The sequence below is a fragment of the Hippoglossus stenolepis genome, chromosome 21, assembly GCF_022539355.2.
Source record: "Hippoglossus stenolepis isolate QCI-W04-F060 chromosome 21, HSTE1.2, whole genome shotgun sequence".
NCBI lineage: Eukaryota > Metazoa > Chordata > Actinopteri > Pleuronectiformes > Pleuronectidae > Hippoglossus > Hippoglossus stenolepis.
In genome coordinates, this window is record NC_061503.1 from 17837941 (window position 1) to 17861088 (window position 23148).

The 23148-nt window shown below is 46.0% G+C and overlaps 1 protein-coding gene across 1 annotated transcript; it reads right to left on the bottom strand.

Annotated features, from left to right (window-relative positions):
• Positions 1 to 16889: 16889 nt before the first annotated feature.
• Positions 16890 to 22032, bottom strand: sost (sclerostin). Its single transcript, XM_035144985.2, has 2 exons — positions 21278 to 22032; positions 16890 to 18698 (listed from the first exon to the last, which is right to left on the bottom strand). Exons 1-2 carry the CDS (start codon positions 21519 to 21521, stop codon positions 18289 to 18291), a joined length of 654 nt encoding a protein of 217 aa, XP_035000876.1. The 5' UTR covers positions 21522 to 22032; the 3' UTR covers positions 16890 to 18288.
• Between the last annotated feature and the right edge of the window lie 1116 nt (positions 22033 to 23148).

Genomic DNA, 23148 nt, shown 5'->3' on the forward strand with positions numbered 1-23148 from the left:
CAGGTTCTCTGCTGATACCATCACAGGGAACATACTGAAAACTAGGATGACACTCAAGGGAAAGGGGAGCCAACACGGGAAAACCTGCAATCTCGCAAATGACCATTAGAGGGCGACTCCACGAGTTGCAGCACAAAGTCAGTTTTTATAGAAGTCTATGAGAAAATGACTTGATTTATGACGTCAGTAAACATTTTGCTTCGGGGTTTGTTCCAGTTTTAGAGTCTGTCAGCATTGGGGCTTGGATACCGTGTGATTGACAGCTAGAACCATCCAATGGGAGCAGGTCGCAGGGGCAGCATCGTGACTCGATGCCCAAACCACCTCGACTGTCCCCGTTCGACATGAAGCAGCAGCGGTTCTGCCCCGCGCTCCCTCTGGAAGTCCGATCTTTTCACCCTATCTCTAAGAAAACTCTCTGAGAAAACTCCCCTTGTGTCCGTGACCTCGTTCTTTAGGTCACTGAGCAGAGCTGCTGACCACAGGTGACGGTTGGAACGTGGATTCACCGGTAAATCGAAAAGCTTTGCCTTCCTCCGTCTTCACCACAACGGTTCGGTCCAATGTGAAACTGCACCACACACAATCAAAACCCTCTGCAGCAACAAATATACATAGAGGAAAACCAGGTTTGCATCGGTTATATATCATAAAACCTTATTCCGTTGTGTTTTACATTGGAGATACAGTGAAGAAGTTGCTGTTCTGTATTTCTAACAGTCTCTCTTCCTGTTTTTTCACCCGAATGTGCAAACCCCTCGGCTGATTTACTGAGTGTCACAGAAGTCGTGATCTCTGGACTTTACAGACAGCCAGTGGCAGTAAAACACACTCCCCATATGTAACCCACCTCCTCCGCTAATGAAGCCCATAAACCAGACTGTTTGACAAGCGGCAAACACAGCTGAGCGCGCAGGCCGATTTTAATCGGGCCTCTGGAGGGAGAGCCTCACCTACGGGGAGAGGACCCCGGGACACTCGGAAATACATCAGGCACGACAGGGAGGCCCGAGGCCCCACGCACGGTTTGAGCAGGGACCTCGACTGCACAGGTGCACGATGGAGTCACCGGGACAGAGGTCAGAGTCAGGCTCCCCCCCTGCAAGATTGGAAAACGCTTTTTGGCTCTTGTGCTCTTTTTCTTCGGAGTCAAATCGTGGAAGTGAAAAGAATTATGTCATCCATCAGTTGTGGTTACTGACCGCTGTTGTTACTGCGGCCTGGAAGGGTTCGTTTTTTGGACCTTTCTGTGTGTTTATCGCTGAGGTAGCCGAGCAGCTTTTGTTGGAAGAAATGTGAAATACCTTAATAACATCATATTGTAGAGGGTTGCGCAGCCTCGGTAGCAGTAATTGCCGTAGTTTTCAAGATCAGACCGAGAGGCCAGCTGTGATTTATTACTGCCCTCAATAAATTTGTCTCTTCAGTTGCTATTTTATTACTTGGTTTTATCTTTTTTTTTTTTTTTCTGTTTTACGACTCCTGTGTTTAATTGCTGTGATACTAAAGTAAATTTTACAACCAAAACACGCAGAGAAGAGACGATTTTACACCGGACCTGAACCAGAACCAGCCATTATCCCCGTTTATTTAAACAAGCTCACTCCATTTCAAATGTCCTGACCTCTATTACGCTGTTATCGCCGCAGGGTCGGGTTTCGACTGATGTGAAGACATTTTTTTCGAAATTGGAGTCAAGATTCAGGACGTATTTCAAAATCAAGGGCTAATCCCTGCTATTGTGAAAGATTAATCAATTTCACATGGTGCAGAGAAATCATTTGGGGCGAAGAAGAAAAAATAGAGCTGCGAGATCCATTGGAAAATAAAGCAACAGATGCTGAACCACTCGGAGTCGCGGGCTGCCAACCGAGGGTTTAGGAGAATGATTCCCCGGCCGTTTTTTCCCCCTGATCTTGCAAGGAAAATAAAATCTCTCCTTGGCTGCAGATTAAGCATAAATAGAGGAGGGGGGTCAACCTTGCTCATGCCTTTTCATCATAATTTATCCTCCATCTGCCAGCTCAATCAGCACCTCAGAGACACCCTGCTGGCCCCGGTCATTCCTCATGGATGTCGCAGCACCTCCCGATGCCCACGGCACAGAGCAATACAACAATCTGCTTTGCATTCACACGGCAAGGTATCAGGGCCATGCTGAAGGAAAAGAATAGTAATATAATAAGAATGGTGTCACAATATTATGAGAAAAAAGTCGTAATTTTCCTGAACCACACAGATTTGAAGGAAATTGCATCTTTTGTGTTGGAGGAAATGTTTGGTTACATCTCTGGGGGGGAGGTTATAATTAAAATTACAACTTTATCTTGTAATATTACAACTTGATCTCATGATATTAAGAGTTTCATCTCAATTATGACTTTATTATTGTAAAATCACAACTTTTCCTCATAAAATTACAACTTTATCTCGTCACATATGGTCATAAAATTACGACTTTTTCTCCAAATCTTACAATATTTTTATTTAACATGGCCCTAATACTAGTTGTACATTAATGCCCTCTCCACACTAATGCAGATATTTTGCAAATCAAACTTTTTCATCCTCATCTTAAATCTAAGATTTTCTTCCAAAGAGCAGATTTTCTAAAACTCACCCGTGTGCCAGAAAGATTTTGGACAAGGTGACGAAACAGATGTTAAACAACTGTGAGCAAAGACACAAGTAAATCAAAGTGATGAGTTTTACTATTGTTTCGGTTTTGAAGTTACAGCGACCGAAGGAGAATGAGTTCACTGAGCACGGGGCCCGATCTTCTTCTCTGGCATTTGTCGGATTATTAATGTAGACTCATCGCCACCTACTGGCCCTGCGTGCTCGTATTGGCGTTTGTCGTCAATTGTGTGTGTTGAAGTGGTTCTGTAGAAACAGGAGGAATCCGATGGCACCGTCTTCCTCCCGATGCACATACTTGTGTGATCGTGGATCCAACAGGGAGACAAATACACTTGCAAAAAACTTTTTCTTCCTCCCTCCGGTGATCTAAGGTTTCGACACAACAGCCCATTTGGACCGGGCTCTGTTGCTGCTCACAGGAGGACGCATGTTTATAATGGCGCAGACATCAGTGGTGTCCTGCGGCCTTTTGTCTCTCCCCCCCGCTTGTTGAACTTGTAACATGAAATCAGATGTTTGCGGAACATGTCAGATACTTTTGGCGAAACGATCCTCAGTGTTTCAAACTGGATCCATCGAGCAGCAGAGAGTAATCCAACAGAAACGTGTCATTACAGCTAAGATTTGTTAAATTGTGCTAATTCTGTCCTCTGGGCTCCTTGTGCCTGTGGGCAATGAAATATCCCAGAAAATATTTGGATTGCAGCTGGTTTGAAAGCAAAACATCCTCCCAGCAGAATAAGACACATTTCAAATGTAGGGGTTGAATTACACAGTGAAATCAGGTGCTATTTATTTGACACACACAGTAGATTTAAGCGACCTATTGACATCACGCATGTATAGAGACATTAATAAATATGCAGAACACGAATGAACACTGTTGGATAATGAACCTCGGGGTCACTTCCTGGTCTTGGGCTCGTTTGTATGTTTTACCTTTGTTGCCGTTTTGTCCCTGTAAGTGTGTGTGTGTGCTGGCTGGGCGTGACCTTCAGCTCAGGCTCCTCCCATCAATCGTCCTCCACACCTGTTAAACATCTGGAAATCAACGCCACAGCTGTCGTGTGTGTGTGTGTGTCTGTGTGTGTGTGTGTGTAAGGACCAGTTTGATCGTCACTTCACCTCATGGAGCTCAGGCTGCAAGCAATCCTGTTGTCTGCGGTTTTAATTTCTTTGTGTTTTGATGCTTGCCAAAAAAAAGGGTTAGCTTTTTCTAATCATATCGGTATGTTTGCTGAAATGAAAACTTTTCTTTACAGGATAAACGAAGCAGAAAACATGTGTATTTACATTTTTACATGGGGAAAAAAGGTTTGTTTTCTAGATTATTTCTAAGTTTAATGTATTTTAAAGTTTGGTTAAATTGTGAAATATCACGCCTCAGTTATATTTCTTTGTCAATAACATCTTTAGAAATCATATACATGAAAAAATCCATATCATTGCCGCTCTACTTTGGACGCTCTGTTCTCTGGACCCCCTGTTTTCTCCTCATCCTTCCCGGTGGGTCAGTTTCTCTCTACAGCACATTCATTGTTTTATTACTGAGATTCAGCTTGTGTGTCTATAATCTGTTCTGCACATTGAGTCCACTAATCATAACACACACACACACACACAATAACACACACACACACACACACACTCCATGTACTCTATAAAACCACATGCATGCATACAGACCTATATAAAGTATAACACATGAAGCTGAGTGAAATTCAATGTTTTCTTGCCTCCTAAATCACACGTGCTCCACCAGCTCGTTCGTTCCACTCCACAACCTGAAGACCTCACCTGCAGCCAATCACCTGTCAGCTGTCAAAGTTTTAAAACGTCCTCCCTCCTTTCATTCAGCTGTCATTCAGCAACATGGAGCAGTACCACCGGCAAATTGTAGGGGGCAGTGCGGGCGAGTGTTCAAGCGACCCCACGTCCCGCATGTTGCGATGTATTTAATGGCCTCACTGCCCTCTAGAAACGGCCGTATCTCTTTTCGTACGTAAAGGCAGCATAGATGAGTCGTAAGTGTCTTGTGCCCCCCCCCCCCCAATGGCAATTATCACAGTTGTTGTCTCGCACCAAAGCTACACTGGCGTAAGCACTCAACCCACCTTAATTTTGTTTGTTGCATTTTTTGTGAAAGCTGTGATTTTGCTGTTAGCGTCCAGAGCAGCTCTTTACAGACTCGGGGGGACGTTTGCCTCCTCGTCTGCTGAGTGTTTGGTCTGTTTCCTAACAAACCACGTTTTACAAGCGGAGCCCAATTGGCCCCCGCAGACGCACACCGTGCCAGTGAGTTTATAAAAAAGCGTTGGTGTTTGGAGAACCCCTGAAATGCACTAATTGTTTGTTGACCTATTTACTTCTAATCGTAACCCTCCTGGTTTTTTGACGAATCGCAGCTGCGGAGGCATCGAGTGAAGAAGTTATGATTTTTTTTGGGACAGCTGTTCCACTGCAGAAAGACGAGGGAACGCCGAGTCCTCTGCTCTTCGTCTGCCAGGTGATCAGATCACAGACGAGATGATTAATGGGTCACAGGCCACAAACCAAGAGCTAAATCAAAAACAGTTATTCACATTCTACCTTTTTTATTTGATCTTATCACAATCGCTGGTCACAATATTGAAACTTGTATTATATTTTTGAATTTGGGAATGCACTTAGATATAACGTCTGTTTTCCCTCCGTCCTGCAGAGACACCAGGAAATCAGTGTTCCCAGCCAAAGACATGCTCGAGGACATAACGTCCTGTAAAACGATGCTGATTTACACTTTGTTTTTTGTTTCAGATAAGATTTGTATAATTATTGAGCTCTGTATGTGTTGGTAGGACGGAGCCAGCTGCTTCCACTCTGTATGATAAGCTAAGCTAAGCAGCGGCTGGCTGTAGCTTTATAGTTAAAATAATTAAGATGGACGACATTATACATCCAAAAAAGAGGAGCTGGAATCTTTCGATCGCCCCCTAGTGGCTGGCTGCAGTATATGTCATATACTTGACAGCTGCGACTGACTCACGATTGGTCGAGTGCTTGTGGAGTCGAACCCTCGACTCGGCGGCTCCGCACCACGATCACTCCCGTGCAGATCCTGACTCCACTTGACGACAGCGTTCGTATCAGGGATATTTTATCTTAACTTCTGGATGGTCGGAGGAGGAGGAGGAGGAGGAGGAGGAGACGTGTCATCCATGTGTATTTAGTCTGGTTTATACGATCCCAGTACTTAAACTTTACTTCCTTTTACATAACACCAATAGCTTATACATCTTACACGATGCCAGCAGAGCTCTTGATGTTGTACTATCAGACGAAAGTGGATTAAACCAAGTATGCTCTCCTCTTTGAACCTTCACCGCTGCACTCTCGCACACATGTGCTGTTCCTCTCTCTAGTTGCTGTCAGATGTGACATCCGATACCGCAGAGCCACTAAACATGGCGTCGTACTCTAAGCCCCTCTGTGGCTGTGGAATATCTCCACTGAGTGACGTGATGGCGCTCAGCTTAAAGAGGACGGGAGACGGAGGAGGAGGAGGAGGAGATGGAGGAGAGCCACTTAGGCGCTGACTGGCTGGCGACTCCGGCAGGAACAGGAGGCACCTGCACAGAGTCATGAGACAGCCTGTCCCGGGGCCCCGATGGAGACTTATAGGTGCTGTCACCGGTCCAGGGCCGTGTCCTTACTGTCACGCTGCATGATGGAGCCCAGAGAGAGGAGCTATATCATCAGGCTGCGTTTCCCACAGAGACACACACTCCCTCTTTTCACCGGGGCCGCCGTGAAGTGGCTGTACCAAAGGTTGAAGCTATTGAAAGGGATGGATGATAAGAATATATATATATACATACAGCAACTATTATGGACTTTTCTAATTTTAATTATTATTTTATGAGAATCTAAATCATTAGCATGACTATATTATGTTTATTAATAACTGCAGGCATGATTTAAAATGTTTTCATTTAAATTAATAAATACAGATTTTAACTGTTTATTTATTCATGACTTATAACCGTGGACTTAAATTGTATAACTTTTTATTGATAACTTATTTGGCTTTATTTCCACTTATAACAACACACGTTATATGTATGAGATGTATACTTCTCACTTATTAAAACTGCAAACCTATTGGTTTATTGAAATGTGAGAAATTATGTATTAATGCCTTTTTTATGAATCAACAGCAAATCTAAAGATAATATTCTCTATGTCTTATAACTGATGTATAATATAAAAAAATACATGATATTAAAACATTGGTGCAAAGTTTTGTGAGTTTTCATGAATCCTAAAGGTCTGAATTGTGTTTGTAAAATGAAAAGTTTCCTTCGAGGTGAGCAGACCGATCTCATCAAGTTTCAACAGCACAATGATGATGTCATAATCTTTCCTGATTTGGAAAATGATGCATTAGCTCTTCAATAAATCCATAATGATTGATAGAATAATAAAAAAGTGTGAGGTAAAAACACTCGTGGGTCTAAATCTCTGCTGTTTACGAACTATGACTTCAGTCTGATGCCGAGGAGCAAAAAAATCCCCCCCGATATTAAATGTCGGGAAAGTCAAAGACGCAGCAGTTGTTTGACGATGGAAACAGACTTAATGAAGCCTGTTCATTAATCAGGCTTCTGCTCCTGCCCAGTTGTGCGGTCCCGAGGAATCCCGGGCATGTGGAGTGTGGTTTTCAAGGAGTGGAAGCAGCCACCTCTTCACTCTCAACAACACAATGCCGTCAACTCCCTGAATGATCCAGCTCCGCTCTCTGGGATGACTATGTGAAACCCGGGGAGACACAGAGAGTCCGTGGCATTCTCCGTATTTAATTAATCAGGACGAGGTGAGATCAAAGGGCCTCCGCCGCTCCCACGACTGGGAGGGGAAAATACTGGAGGTGGGGAATTTCACTGGTTGAGATCTTTTGTTTTTTTTTGCAGCCGCAGCAGAAGGTTTTTCTTTGGTTGTGATTTTGTTTTTCTTTTTAGAGTTTAAAAAAATAATAAAGTGATAAGTGATGATAACCAAACACATATCTGGGCCCGGCCCCTCTCCTGGTAAATGTTGGGCTTTATTGGTCCAGATGCATGTGTTTAAAAAGCTTGGGAATCTGCAGCACAGTCTAATTTCAACACCTGCGCTCCACTCCCTCATAAAAACCACTTGGTTTCACTCCCAGAGGTGAATTCAGGGCACGACCGACACCATCGCATCCCGTCGGGCTGCGAGCGCAGGTCCCACCAAGCGGCCGGCGGACATTCCTCCCAGAAGTCATCTGTGATTGTCGTCATTGGGCTCCGAGGGGCTCCGAGATGACCTCATGATTACCGCGGTGATGGATGCTGAAAAGGCCCGAAGCGGTTGAAGAGAATTGCTTGAATTATGTCAAGTTTTATCAGCTTTTTTCTTTGTCTTTTTTGTGTCTGATTTATCGTAAAGCAAATCCACGTTGATCTTTAATTGTTCAAAGATTTCAGTTCGTATTTAGCGTACGATTTAAAATGAATCACACCTGGAAGTCTGAACCAAGCTTCGTGTCTTTGTTCCACTGTTTCCATTTGATCTGGTTAGTTTTGGTTTCACATTGTCATTCACTTAAGAATTGTATGATACATACGTCCTGTCGCCATCACCTACGTGCGCTTCGTCCATCTCTACGAGAAATGGATTGGTTTGTAGACGGCGTGTGTGTCTGATGTTGGCGTGTTGTCATTTCGTTTCCGCTGTAATATCATGCGTCTTCTTTTTCGTCTATTGTTTAATGTCTCAACCTCCTGCAAAAAGTCAGAACTATCCAAAAACAAAGCTGCAAACAAACCAAACCATGGTTCAGTCTGATCCGGACCCTCATGACCTGTTTTGGTCAAACTAAACTTTGGTTCCACTGGTCTGGTCCGTGGTTTGAGGAACCTTTCACACCTGATATACCAAACAAGATTTTCAGATAAATTTGAAAACCCAAAGACCGACAATCCTCATAAAATCCTTATTATTCTCAGCTGTAATAATTATGACCATTTACAGACGATATAAAAGTCGCTGCAAGTCAAAAGTTCTTCTGATCGGATCAAAGCTGTGTTTTTTTCATGGCCCTGCGCTGTATCTCACGTCCTGCATTAACACCTGTGTGGCTGAAGATGTGCACGTGTCCACTCCGCCTATATCGGCAGACTTATGTGCCCGAGGTGTGCACTAAAACTTTAAATGAAAAACCTGTTGACACGTCCACGGGGACGAGAGGAGGGCTGGAGGGTTCGCTGCTCTCTCCTCGGCTCAGCTGGCCCAATAGCTAACGGGCTGCCATGAGGTGTTTAATGGCTGTGTGAAGTTCCCACAGGGGGACGGCTGCTGGGAACATGGATGAATCCGGCCCCCCTCCTCCTCCTCCTCCTCCTCCTCCTCCTCCTGCTGCTCCACAAACACAGCTCCAGCCCGGTGATGGATGAAACAGGCCGGAGCCTACCTCGGCCTTATTTATGGGAGCAGAGAGCACTCTCCCCGTCTGTCCGCACACGGCGCAGTGAATGCCATTACATGTTGTGGGGAGGAGGGAGGAAGGGGGAGGGGGGGGGCGGACATCTGACATTGAAATGAACTACACGCTTGTAACAGTTCTTCTGGAGATGGGAAGTGATTGCAGTTTGTAATATGGACATTCCAGAGGTGGAAGCCGAGCAGACCACCAGAACTACCCCGGTCTGTTGTTCCAATCATCTGGGCCCTGAGGGGCTGTGGACCTGAAGTATTCACTGCAGCGGGTGTTTGGTTGACGTGTGACTGTTAAACATCGAATTCTAAACACGTAAACAGGCTTCCTCCGCGCACTGGACAGGGTTCTGGCCCAGGTATCCCCCGTCTGCACCGGAAGCCTCAAAATATTGATGACGGTTGATGGCTTAGTCGATAATCATGACATTTTACCACGTTTAAATTGTTGTTGTGACCTTTCTTGCATTGGTAAAGTCAACAAACTGTATACTGCACGATAACATGTGGCACAACAACGTTCCAGTTCATCTCAAAGGTGTTGAATGAGGCTGAGGTCAGGGCTCTGTGCAGTTTCTACTCCAGAGGATTATTATCTAAAGCCTGGTTGTTTGATATTCTCCTGTGTCTCCATGTGCACTGGGAGGTGCCTCAAACTGGGACCTGGAGTCTCCCCACTCCGCCTGATGAGGGACTTGGCTGCAACAAGGACATTCTGCATTTTCTGGACGACACAACAAGAGGCACAAGTGTCTCTCCACTTCTGGAATTCCTTTAACGCTCTGCAAATCAAGTATTGTTTTTAAAGTCGGTGGAATGCGAGATAACAAAACACTGACATTTAATCAGAAAAGTATGACTGGAATTGTAAATTGCGCTGCTCTTGCTTATGAGTTCCAGTTCAGCGCTTCAATAAGTGTTTCATCACCTTCCAGGCGGAGAACCAGAGTCTGAACCAGACGCAGAACACATCATTCATGTCGCAGCGATTGGGGGGAAAGCACTGTCTGTGCTCGGTGATTAACTGTTGACACAACAGCCGTCAGGTTTAATCCTCTGGATATATTTTTGAATGTGCGTCGTTCGTGCCAAGTTGTGACTAAATATGATTGATCGTGTCATAAAGAGCTCGCTCCCATTGAAGTGGCTGTTTTTTAAAGAAGGTGTTTGGCCTTGATGCCTGGCAGCCATATTTCAACTGGCACTGAGGCATGTTATTCAGATTTGGTGGATCGAAAAAAAGAAAATGCTTGATTTCTGTAAGCAAAAATAGTGCAGATGTGTGCAAGTTTTCTTCCAAAGTCAGTGATACGCTGCGGGTTTTCTCTTAAAGTGCAGGTTTTTTTTTTTTTTTGGTGATATTTGCTAAATTGAGGCACCAGTAGCATGAGATGGTTTTGTAATGAATTTAATTATCTCTACTCCTCGAGGTCGCTTGCCCAGAAGCATCTGCTGGGTGCATCAACTCGCTCCCTCCTCGGCGGAGGTAGAGGACACAGCGTTTCCCTCGTGCTGCTTTCTGCTGACTCGGCTCGCCCGTGACGAGAGACACGAGACGAACCCGAGTCCAGTGACACTCGGGCATCTGAGAAAGAGTTAAAGAAGCGACTGCAGCACTTTCAGCTGCCGTGAATAATTTATCATGATCGGGGTGTTTTTGTTTTTCAAGTTGAGAATTTGGAGGCGATGCGAAGAAATGTTTTCAAACCGGAAAAAATCTCTCCGCACACAGACAGATGCAGGACGACGAGTAATAAAAAAGAGATTTTCTCATAGAACCATTATGAACAATTAAGTTTAGCTGTCATAACTAATAGCCCTGCCTACGCCTGAGAAGGTTCTCACACCGCACATTTCCCTGTGAGGAGAGTAAACACAGTGTTTGATAGCCGTGCCCGACGATCAATTGCGCTTATGTCAAGAAAATTCAGAGCTGCCAAGCACAAATTATTTTTTTTTTTGTGTGGAAACAATTGAGTTTCTTAGGAAAATGTGATTTTACAGCATCATAAGCGTTGACAGATCCTCCCAGAATCATCTGTTTCACTCAAATAACCGTACTCGTGGGTTATTATTTCTCACCACAGAGAAACGACGTCGTCTTAGGGGCAGCTTCTTGCATCCTGGGTCAAGACCGGGACACGGGACTAAGGCATGTAGATCCAGGGGCTCTTTGACATCTGATAAGGGCGGGAGAGCTGAATTGATCCCGATCTTAAACTTTCCTAAGCTGAGGAGATTGTGGAGATATGTGCCTCAGCCTCTCCTGGGTCATGCACCCGTGGCCACACAGATAGGAAGCAATTTCCACTGCACTTGGAGCTGATTGCACCGAGTTGGTCTAAGGGGGTCAGAATAACGTGGGGGGTAATAAGAGAGACTGTCGCCTGATAAATCGACAACAGGCTTCGCAAAGAAAACAGCTTCCCTGCGGGGGGGGGGGTAGTCCAAACGTAGTGACTTTGTAAGTCTGTGCATGTATTAGAGGAATATTATTGAAATGAGGGGTGGAAGATCTCAGGGATCTCATAACCTCCTCGGCTGAGGAACGATGGTATAAACACACAAACAAGCAGAAAGGCACCGTCCTGTCTGTGGAAGTGGCCCTCAAACCCTCAGGGGCAGGAGCATCTTCGGTTTGTTGTTCTGGGACGGAGGATGTGCCACTGTTTACTCCTGCGACCCGGCGCAGACCCTTCTGCGGTGCTGGTGAGCAGAGCGCGGTGTCTGTGGGTTTTTCCAGATCGGCCGCAGTGGAGCTCCTCCTCCAGGGAGCGTAGCACCAGTGTGCGGTGGCGCGGTGATTAGGGACAAAGATGTTGTTGTCGTTGGCCGGCTCCTGTCCAGAGAGCTTTGTCGTGATCAGAATCAGATGTAATGGCCCGAGACCTTTTTTTTTTTTATACGAGTGTCAGCGAAGGGAGGGGATCACCCAGCGATCAGCATCATTGCGGTTAGCGATGATGACATCGAGAAATTTGGTTTGATTCACTATTTAGGATTGAAATTGCGAGGAGAGGTTTTGGTTAGAGAGCGACTACTGCCCGTCATAAATCTGTCTCTCATGGGCGGCGTAATCGGCGACATGCCACGACCGCCGCCCACGCACATACTCAGCTCCCGTTTTAAAAATCATACGCAGCAGATTTAATTGTCTGTCTTGCAGGAGGCGAGCTTTAACGATGCCCCTGTTCCGTTTTGTTTGACAGAGGTGCCTGCTGAATGAAATCTTATTGAAAACATGCTTCAGGGTAAGTGTTCTGGGTGACCACCAGCTTTGTGCGAGTGTTTGTGTGTGTGTGTGAGTGAGCACACGTGTGTTTCTTTGAGCGTGTTCTCTGCAGGTCAGGCCAATGTGTGGATGTGTCACTAAATTTGAAAACACAACTCCTGCCATTGCTCAATAAATGGATCCAGTTTGCTCGAACACAATGCGGTCGCTGGTGGAAACTGGAGGAGAATAAAAACAGACACATTTCAGATTGTGATGAGAAGCAGCAGTTGTGGCACTCAGAAGACATTTTGGTGCTCCGCCCTGGGAGGGGAGCGCTGGCTGGGCGGGGCTTGTGTGCGTAAAGACCCGGGGTCACCGTTAAGTCACCTCATTAAATATGAATTAAATTAAAATTTGCAGACGTCAAACGGTGAAATTACGCAATCTGTCGTCAGCGCTGCAAACGTCTCGAACGTTCCGTGTCTGTGGTTTTCTTCGGTCGGACGTAATTCGACAACAGTTGTACGACCAGTTTCGTGATTTCTAGCACATTAGAGCTTTGGCACGGTCGAAGGCAAATTGTTCAATTTAACTGTCGCTGCTCGTGCTGCCAGATTCAACTTCTGATTGTTAATATAAAGATGGACGATTTTAGTTTTTCGAGTTCGACTCATGTCCCATCTGCTGACGTGGAGTAAACCCAGAAGGTTCACTCCTTCGTCTTCACTGAAAGGAGGAAACATCCTTGCTGTGTGTTCTACGTGTACGACACTACAGTTTACAACACGTCAGATGTATACACACACTTTAATTGCTTGTGTGTGTGGAGGAATCGAAGTTGCTTGAATAAGTTTTCCTTGAGACGTCAGTTCCGTTGACGTGAAGCTAATTGCTGACTGACATGTTGTGCAAACTCTTGTTACTACACATGTTTCGACTGGCCTGGACATGCCCCCTCGAAATAACACACACACACACACACACACACACACACACACACACACACACACACACACACACACACACACACACACATCATGTAGTGTGCGGCAGTTACACCTGACACTAAACTTTATCTCTTGGATTTAAGACTCGTAAGGAGTTTACAAGACACTGAACTTTTGTGATTCTACCATAAATATTTACAATGTTGCTTTTCATTCCCCGATTTCAGAATCGTATTGTTTGAACCATGACATCGACTGAATGTTTTCATCGATGTCTCTGCAAGATGCAAACTCCAGAAGGTGCTGATTAAGCAAGGAAATGCCTTCTGCCTCCAGAACCTTGGAGCGCGCTGTGGCTGTTTAGAATTGTTTGTTGACAACGCTGTTTCCTATCCTCCGCACCTCCTGTTGTCCCGCGCACATGTGGTTGGCTCGCCCCGCTGCATGCCTGGCCTCAGCTGAGGGACCGAGGCTTACATGGCTCGGTAGAAGCCCCTGACCCGTGCGATGCTACCGTCCATCTCTGCAGCAGGAGTGTCGCCCTCGTCTAAAGATGCAGGGAGAGTCGGCTTCGTCGAAGTGACTCTTAGATCGGAGAATATCAGTGCGAGTCATTTACGGAGATGCAGGCTGGACTCTGAAGTTAACGTAGGAGGACATCTTCGGTCTCTCCTGCGTCCTGACCCCGGCTTCTCCCTTCCCTGTTGAGAGTTGCTCTCTCGGCTCGCAGGAAACACGATCCACCTTCCAAAGCCTGCGTCGTCGTCGGAGGAGCACGGAATTAGTTGAACTTGAGCTTTTTCCGCGTTCCTCATCCCTTCAGGCCGCCAGACATCTCTTCTGGTTTCCATTTGTTTTAAGCTATTACTGCTCATGACCTGATAAGGGAGTGGTTGGCGACGCACAAACATCCGTCTCTCTGAATACATCCGTCATTGTCCATATGTGTTTGACTGTAGCAATAATATCCGCTCCTGGAAACGTTGGGCTGAAAAGGCCTGGATGTTGAGCTACCAGGGTGCGGGAGTGACTTTGTGTAGCCGGGCAACAAAGGTACGAATATTATGTTTCCTCGTCCTCACTAAGTATGTTCTGTCTCCATGTTCTGTCTCCAGAAACCTCTTGGACTCGGCGCAGCGTTGTTAAGCAACTGAAGTGCACAGGCAGCTGAGCAGAAACACTTACAAGACGTTTATGTGGGTTCATTTTATTTGGTAGAGAAAGTGCTTCACATGCTATGAATGTCACCTCCAGTCAGTTTCCACTGGTGCTTTCTTGACGCTTGTTTGCTTTTTTGCACGACAGATACTCCTGGAAAAAAACACATGCGTCCACCCAGCGTCTCTTTATTTGCAGATGATGAACGGTCGACTCTCTGCGACCGTCTCTTCTGAATTTGGCAGAGCATCAGTTGAGTCTGTGTTGACAGAGTCTGAGCCCTTCAAGTGGCTGCTTCTTCAGACGACTCTCTGGCAACACGCTGAACAATGAGCTCGCGCCACATGAGGCTGAAATGAAACATTTTACAGAGCGAGTTCAGACGGGGGGGAAAGCGACCGAAACAAGTTCAGGCCCGGAGACGTGGCGACAAGTCGATTATCACACTTTGCTGCAGGATGCTGCTGCGGGGGATTATCTAAAGAACTTATCACTTGCAAGATTAATACAGATTGCACAGAGGAGTTGCTCATCTGGCTGCGTAAATCTTCTCTGGCGCAGCCCTAACATTTCTCCCACTCCCACTCTAGGACAAAGGAAGCCACTTATAATTTACTGTGGTCACTTCTATAAATACTCGTTGTAGAGATGTTGTGTGTAAACTAATTGAATCTTGTTCCTAACACTTGTAACCCAGTTGGGGCAGAACCCTGCATGGATCCAAAGCTCCGGACCTGTAACCTGCAATTATCTCCAAGTCAAATCCGGACTCGACCCGTGAACCCGTGACCCGACCCGCCAGCTGTGATAAAAACACAAACGCTACGTAAACACTCCCATCAACTGGATTACGGCCTCATCCTTGTCCTCCAAGTTGTGTTCCTGGAAAAGTATCTGTCAAAGTTAGTGCAGCGGCTGCAGCTGTCGATGTGTTTCCTCCAGCGTGTGGAGAACAAAAGCTATTTGGAACATTTTACATTTGAACTTATTCACCACTTTTTGTCTTTGTGATGCATTTTGATGGACTCACTACTTCGCTGTTAGTTGTGACAGATTGTGAAGTGAAGGGGTCAGAGGTCGTGTTGTCAGCTTTTCACAATAAAACTAATTCTTTCAGCTCTCTCATAATGTCATGCCAATTTTACTTGTGCCCATCCCCATGAATTAAATTGAACTGGGTTGGGTACCAGGACCTCTGGTGCACCTCAGATTCGTACGGGTCATTTATGGGCCGCAGTGTGTGTGTGTGTGTGTGTGTGTGTGTGTGTTTGTACAGTAACGCAGGGCAGATGCTTTGTCAGCATCAATATATTCAGTAACCGTTCACGTCCCGCGTTCTTAAATTTCTTGGGAAACTTGTTCCGCGCTCGCTGCCTGAGTGAAAGCATGGCATGTCTGTTCTCTGCTGGAAACCCCGTGTTTGAAAACGACATAATGACCACACATTATGGATGATGTAGTGAAATGCAATACCGTCTTTTCTGCAGTGGCACAAGTTCCCAGTCAGTTTCTGCAGTGACTTTCTGTTTTGTGTTCACAGTGAGTTTATTCGACGCTCTGGGGGAGCCTTTGTCCCTGTAATTAAAATTACACTTTGCATATAAACACCTCATTTAGCCCGGTTACATTCTCAGCGCCTGGATTGTGTAACTCCCGTTTCGACTGCTGCACGTCAGCGAGCGCTGGTGCTGCCGGCGAGCAGATATGACAAGCATCCACAAATAAAGCGAGGAGGAGAAAACTCTGAAATTCGCTGAAGCCTTGAGGGAGGACAGGCAGAGAGGAATGAGTGACGGCTACGGCTTCTACACACCCCTCGCAAAACAAAGGAAAGTTGTGGTGGAAATCTCAAGAGTGAAGACAAACCTCAACCTTCTAATTGGCTGAATTCCTCCGCGCAGACATCAGACGTCTAAATTTGGAGATTTTCCAAGCATGCACGCACAAGTCAGGGCAAAAGAGCAAAACTTTACTTTAACCCCACATATTTAATATTTATATAAACAGTAATAACACGATATAATGTCGCTCTGCACATATATAATCACAGAAGTAGTTGAAACATTAATAAACACTATCACAGCTATTTTATTTTCAGTGCTGGATACAGTTGGATTAAATAAAAACACACGTTGAATATGAATAACAACAAAACAGCCGGTGCTTTCAAATATATCTGCCTTTACTTTATTCATGTACTGTACAGTATTTCATTTCCAAAGTCTCTATCACACTATATGACAATAATGGCTATCATTTACTACAAAAAGGTTGCATAAATAATTTAAATGTGGAAATAAAAAATAAATATGCAGTTCATTCTTTATAGCAGTCCTTCTTTTGTGTCTGTAGAGAACAGCCCCCATCCCTCCTCCCTCCCTCCCTCCCTCCCTCCTGACCTACTTCAACACCCCACGTCAGGAGGCGACCCCCACCAGGTTTGCATCGCAGCTCCTTCCAGTTGCTATTTCAAATTTAGAAGTCGTGGAGGAGGTTGGGGGAGAAGAAGCAAACATTTCTCAGAACGACCGAAATCAGGAAGCAACATGAGCGGAACAATCTGTGGAAACATTGTGAATCTTCTTCATGAAGTTGAGTCTGGTCGGAGGAAGGAGGTCGTGTTTGTCGGCGTTGGCACCGACTTCCTCTTCCTGTCGGATTTTCGGAGTCGATACAATGATTAAAAAAGTGAATTGCTGTTTTCTTTTAGGTTATTTCTGTTCCTATCTTTCCTGTCGGAGTTATTTACAGAGCAGAGCCGAGTGGAGGTGTCTTGAATCTTGCAGGCTGACACAGAATTCTTCTTTTTCTTTTATCTGGCTGCGAACGGTCGCTCGCTGCTCTGCTTGGCCCGTTCCAGAAGAATTCCAGTGTGGGCGTGTTGGAGAGCGCTCTGCCCCTAGGTAACAGCACGACCACGCACAATTTTCTGATGCCTCCTACACACATGTGCGCTTTCTGTGTGTGATTCCAGCAAACAGGAACTGGCCGGAGGAAATGGCTTTTCATGACCTAAATCCTAACACAGGATTGGGCTCATTTAGTAATTAAGAGGAGCCACCGGAATGCCCAGTGCCCCCTGTGGTGTTTGTTCGCTGAGAGACGCTTTGCTTTCTCTCCTGACTCACTGCGTCTGGTCGTGGGAAAGCCGCCGCTGTGACTGACAGGCCGGGTCGGGGTTGATGCAGCGTGGAGAGTGCGGTAGGTCTGTCCCGATGAGTGAGGCCTTTAGTGGGTTGTCGGGGAGCTGCGTGGAGCCTGGGCCTCTCCAAGACTGTCAACATCCCACCGCCAGAGCCCCTGAGCTGCCACCATCTCCTCCACACGCGGCCAAAAGGAGATGGATTACAACCAATTTGGAGCGGAGGTACACCTTTCCAGCTTCTCACAGAGCGGCGGTGCAGCGGAGCTCTGCATCCTCTGGATGTTTGTACAGATGGACTCGAGGGCTCGGGGAGCATTTAAACGAAATCAGTTTGAGTGGAAGAGAGAATGGAGTCCAGGGAGGTTTTGAGCTGTTAGGGTGATCAGATACTCGGTTCGTATTATCCATCACGGTGCTACATCTCCTGACCAGTCACAGTCGGGCCGGGCCCGGGCACCGACTCATCCCGTCATGCAAATAAGCAAAGTTCACAAATATGCTCACAGGTGGCTGAAAAAACAAACAGATGACTTAAAGTCAGCCCAGCAATTAGCTTATGAATTTGCTATCTTTAAACTTGCATCTCCTCCGTATTTGAAGGAGATATGTTGGTTTGTGTGTGTGTGTGTGTGTGTGTGTTTGTGTGTGAATGTGCTTCAGTCTTTGTCCTCAGATGCTGCCGAGCTGCATCAGTACGAGTTTCCCACCAGCGGCGTGTTGTTCTTTTTCCGATCTTGAGACAAGCGGCCGTGCTTCTTGCCGCGTTGCGTCTTCGGCACCTCCTTGGCCTCTGATTGGTTGTGGTGGGGCCTGAAGCGTTTGCACTTGCAGGAGGTGACCACGCGGATTTTGTAAGTCCGAGTGTTGCCGTTAGGACACTGCAGCTGGACTCTCTGCGTCCGGGAGTGAGCCGGGATGCAGCGGTAGTCCGATGTGCTGCTCCTCCACCACTTGCCACGGACGATGGAGTTTGGCATGAGATGTGCCGGCATGCACTGGCCCGAGCACACCAGCTCCCTGACGGGTTTGGCGCTGCGGCAGGATCCGTCGGTGATGTAACGGGTGGAACGCAGCTCCCTGCAGCTCAGCTCCGAGGCACCTGGGGGGTTGAGGAGCAGGATATCACGGTTACTCTCATGGCGTCGGCCCAAAACAAACACTTTGAAGTGCCGCACGCTGGAGTGGACAGGTTAACTGCTTCAGTGCTGCAGCTCTGTCACAGTCCAGCATGAGCACTGATTTCTCTGGCTCTGTTTATTTGGTACAGAAATCATTTATTTTTAACATTTCATCTGATGTTGTTCTTTCATAAATTCGACCTAACTCAACAATGTGTGTGTGTTTTTAAGTCCAGATTCAAGCCAGTGAGATCATATCAGAGTCCCTGAATTGCCTTCATGGTCCGATCATTAGCCGACGGTGGGGCTTGACGAAGAAATCCAGCTGGCAGCAATCAGCTGATAGCAAATCCAGACCAGAGGACCATTAAACAGCTCAATCAAACCCTAATAGAGGTTTGGGCTGGAAGGAAAAGCTGGCATTCTGCGCTGGCCCTCAGGAAATGTATGTGGTGTCGGAAGAGTAAATAGCTGTCTGGTTATTTTAAGGCCGTGCTGCAACTGTACAGTTTTGAACACGCTGGACATCTGCCAGACTGATTTGAGACAACACACTCGGCCTGTAATCCTATATTCCAGCCTCGGCTTTTTAACAGCCGTACGCATGAGTTATTGTCCTGTGTGTGTGTTTTTTTTTTTACAAGCAGCGCGTTTAAACAAAAGGGGGGCAACGGAACTGTCGGTTAAGAAATGATACACTCGGAGAGGGATCTGTTTTCCTCTGCGGCTTTCTTGGCAAGAAAAGGGCTGAACAAAGGATTTATGTGAGGTGACTTCTCTTTTTTCGCCCCCCCCCGAGAATCTGATCTAGTGTTATTCTGTGGCCGCCACTGACGGGACCGCAGGAGGACACGGCATTAAAAGCACGCACCGGATAGCGGTTTGCACCAGTTAGCACCGTATCTAAAAAAAAGTCAGGTTGTCTTGTTCTGCGTTTCTAATCCAGCCTCACATTTCCTGCTCTCGTCTGTCAGCCTGTAAAAATAATGACTAATGAGGGTGGAGAGGAAAAAGCCTCACACACACTAGACTACTGTACGGTTGCGTGAGCTGCTCGTCTCCCCAGTGAGAGACGAGCCCTGGGAGAGGACTGGAGCGAGGCCAGGCACTGGTCAAAGCCTCGGCTGTGACCCCACAGGGACCATGAGAAGCCGTCCCGGGACAAAAGCTAAGAGGCTGATGAGGAGAATAATCCAGGAGATTTCTGCCTCCCTGTGTGAAACCCGACACATGTTGCTGCTCATCCGAATGAAAACAAGGAGGATGCTTTTTTTTTTTTCAGCCGTTTTTTTGTCTTTGGATTTGCATCTTACGCATGTGATTCCTCATCCCATCTCCTGACGTGTTGATGTCGTCAACAGACATAAACGAGTCTCACTAACAGATCCTGACTTGTTATTCCCCCCACCCGTCTGCCGTCATTATTGTAATGCACTCAATCATCTTCTCCTCTCATCACCCATTTGAGTGGCCGTGATTTAAGTGAAGGCAACAACATCCGCACCACCCATCTTGACTCGGATAGAGCAAGTGTGAGATTATCCTACATGCACGGCTCCATCCACCTTTACATGGTCACAGGTGGGAGTCATTCTCACAGGCGGTGTTTAAGTATTTAGAAGACAATTTCCCAACCAGAAGACAAGTTCTCCTCTAGAACAATCTGTGGGTTTTTTCTATTTAGGACATGTTGTTGCAATCAAATAGTTATGGCGTAAGTAGAGCTTGACTAATAGTTTAAAGAGAGAAGGAAATAACCTGGAAAGACAAACGCCCTGATGTCTCTGTGAATGCCCCACTTCAAATTGTATATAGGGGAAGAAACCACAAGAATGTGTGTGTGCGCGGCTGTTCACCCTCAACTCCGGCAACAGATTGAGCAAGAAAACAGTTTCCCTCCGAGCAGAGCTGCTGTTAATCAGGGAACCGGAGTGAGAAATAAGTCTGATTCCAAAAAGAAAGAGAAGAGGCAGGTTGAATTTCAGCGTTTTTAAGTCGGGTTGTGTTGAATTCAACGTGTTTTTTAAATTATCTTTTGATTCTAGGAGCAGATTTTATTATTTTAATTACCTGAAAAGGTCAGAATTCAGTAAATAAATATTTTATTCCCTCTGTGAAAAAAAACTGAAGAACGTGTAAACCTATTTTAGAACTATAAAATATTAAATGAAGAGTTTTCACTGACGCACACTTCACACAAACACTAAAATCAACCTAATTAATGTGGAAAATATTTTCTTTGACAAAAATCCCAAACTTAAACCTAAAGTTCTAAATATTGCAGGAGTTTAAATTCAATTCGTCCTCACTGAAAATTGTATTATGGAAGTTTTCATGTTCACTTCACATGTGGTTTCTTGTTCAAGCCAAATGTTTTGCTGATACTGACCTGAAACGTGTCCTGACATCTACGCGTAAAAGCTTCCAATAAACCCCACTGAGCCTTTTTAAAACAATTTTACGCACTTTTACGCACGATTAATTCTCGATCTTCTGCTTTCAGTTTCCTCTCTTTCCCAACACGTCAAACTTGTAACACATTATTCTACTGGATACTCACTGTAGGAGACTGCGTTTGCGTTTCTTCCACCGTTTTTCGCCCTGTTATTCACTGTGTTATTTCGGCCGTTGCTCTCCTGCGGAAGGTTCGCGTCCAGTGGGGGCGTCCGGGTATTTTCTCTGTACTCCGGTAAAATCTCCGTGGCGTCGTTTTTTAGTCCCTTCCATCCCTTCACGGCGGTGCAGCATCCCTGGAGCAGCAGGAGCGCGGAGCTGGAGACGAGGAGGGCCACAGACACCTGCATGCTGCTGGGTCAGCGGCACGAAATGAGCCGAAGCGCACAAGGAGGTGGAAGAAGGAGGAAAAGACGCACTGGCACCTCCACACACAAACGCACAAGAGATAACCCTCAGAGAAAGACAGAGGCGCGCACGGTATTTAAGCTTTTACGCAAGTTTCGTCAAGACTGACAATTAAGTGCTTACACGAAGTGGGAGGGGTCGAACCTGGGAGAAGGATTCATTGAGAAACGAGGAGGTGGGGAGAGATGGGTGCGTGCGCAAAGGGAGGAGAGGAGAGTGGGGAGAGATTCGGGGAAGAGTTGTTAAAGGGAGGGAAAGGGTGAGAATAAAATAGGAGAGATGACAAAGAGATGAGAGGAGGGGAAATGATAAAAACAGGGGGAGGGGGGGGGGAGCAGGGAGAGGGAGAACAGTGATGAGAGGAAAAGAGCAGCAGTGGATGGAGGAGAGGGTAATAAAAGAAAGAGGAATAGAGGAAAAGAGATGAAATAAAAGAGATGGAGGGGAAGAGGTTATAAAGAGGGGAAAGGGAGTGAGAGGAGAGGAAAGGATGAAAGGGGGAAAGTGTGAGAAGAAAATAGGAGAGAAGAAAGGGAAGAGGAAAAAGTGAGGAGAGAGGAGAAGAAGGATGAAAATAAGAGAATGGAGAAAATAGATGAGATGAGAAGGAGTAAAACAGATGTGGAAAAAGGATACGAGAGGAAAGGGTGAGGTTCAAATAGGAGAAATTAAAAAGTGAGGTGAGATAAGGGGGAATGAGAGAAGAAGAAAAATAGACAAGATGAAATAAGAGAATATGGGGGAAAGGTGAGAATAAAAAAAGGGGGGTAAAAAAGAGGAGGCAAAAGTGAGGGGAGGGGAGAGAAGAGGAGGTAAAAAACATGGGATGAGGAGAGAATAAGAGGAGAGGTATAAGGAGGGGAAAGGGTGAACATAAAGCAGGAGAAAGAAGAGGAGAGGGGGGAAAGTGAGGAGGAGAAAAAGGAGAGAATAAGAGGGGGAGGCGAGAGACAGAATGACAGACGACGAGAGGATAATAAAGGTGAAGAGACTCTGAGGGGAGAGCAGGAGAAATGGGGGAGGAAAGGAAGAAGAGGTGATGAGGAGGAGAAGGGGAGACAGTAGAGAGGAGATGGGAGGAGAGATGGAAGAAGGGGGGAGAGGAAAAGGGAGAGGAGCAGTGAATGTGAAGCGTGAGACAGAGGATCCCACTGTGCTGTTGTTGTTGGAATTAAGTGTACAAATGCATCTTCTCCCCCTTCTTAATGATTTCCGCTGCATTACGTGTCTCCAAAGCATTTAGGCTTCTTTCTTTTTCCTTTTTTTTTTGTTCTGAAGCTGGTTTATTTTGGACCGTGTCTCAGGGCGAAGCAGAGGAACGAGGCTGTTCCACTGCTGCAACATCCTCCGCATACACGAGTTAATCATTAATGCCTCACACTCATTACCCAGCGTTGTACCTCTCAAACTATAATGACATCTTCACAAATACCAGCTCTCTTCTTCCTCCTGCAGAAATCCACCGACCTTTTACAAAACTCCTTCCTCCAACAGGGTGAAGCCGATATTCTACATCCTCGTATCTGGTTTGAATAAGATAAAATGCACCGAGGACGTCGTGTGCGCTCT

What these genes read in the sequence shown, in the direction of transcription:
- sost (XM_035144985.2), bottom strand. Translation starts at nt 21,521, where the DNA reads ATGCAGGTGTCTGTGGCCCTCCTCGTCTCCAGCTCCGCGCTCCTGCTG. An exon ending in CGCAAACGCAGTCTCCTACA is followed by an intron (nt 18,699 to 21,277) that starts GTGAGTATCCAG and finishes TCAACCCCCCAG; the next exon opens with GTGCCTCGGAGCTGAGCTGC.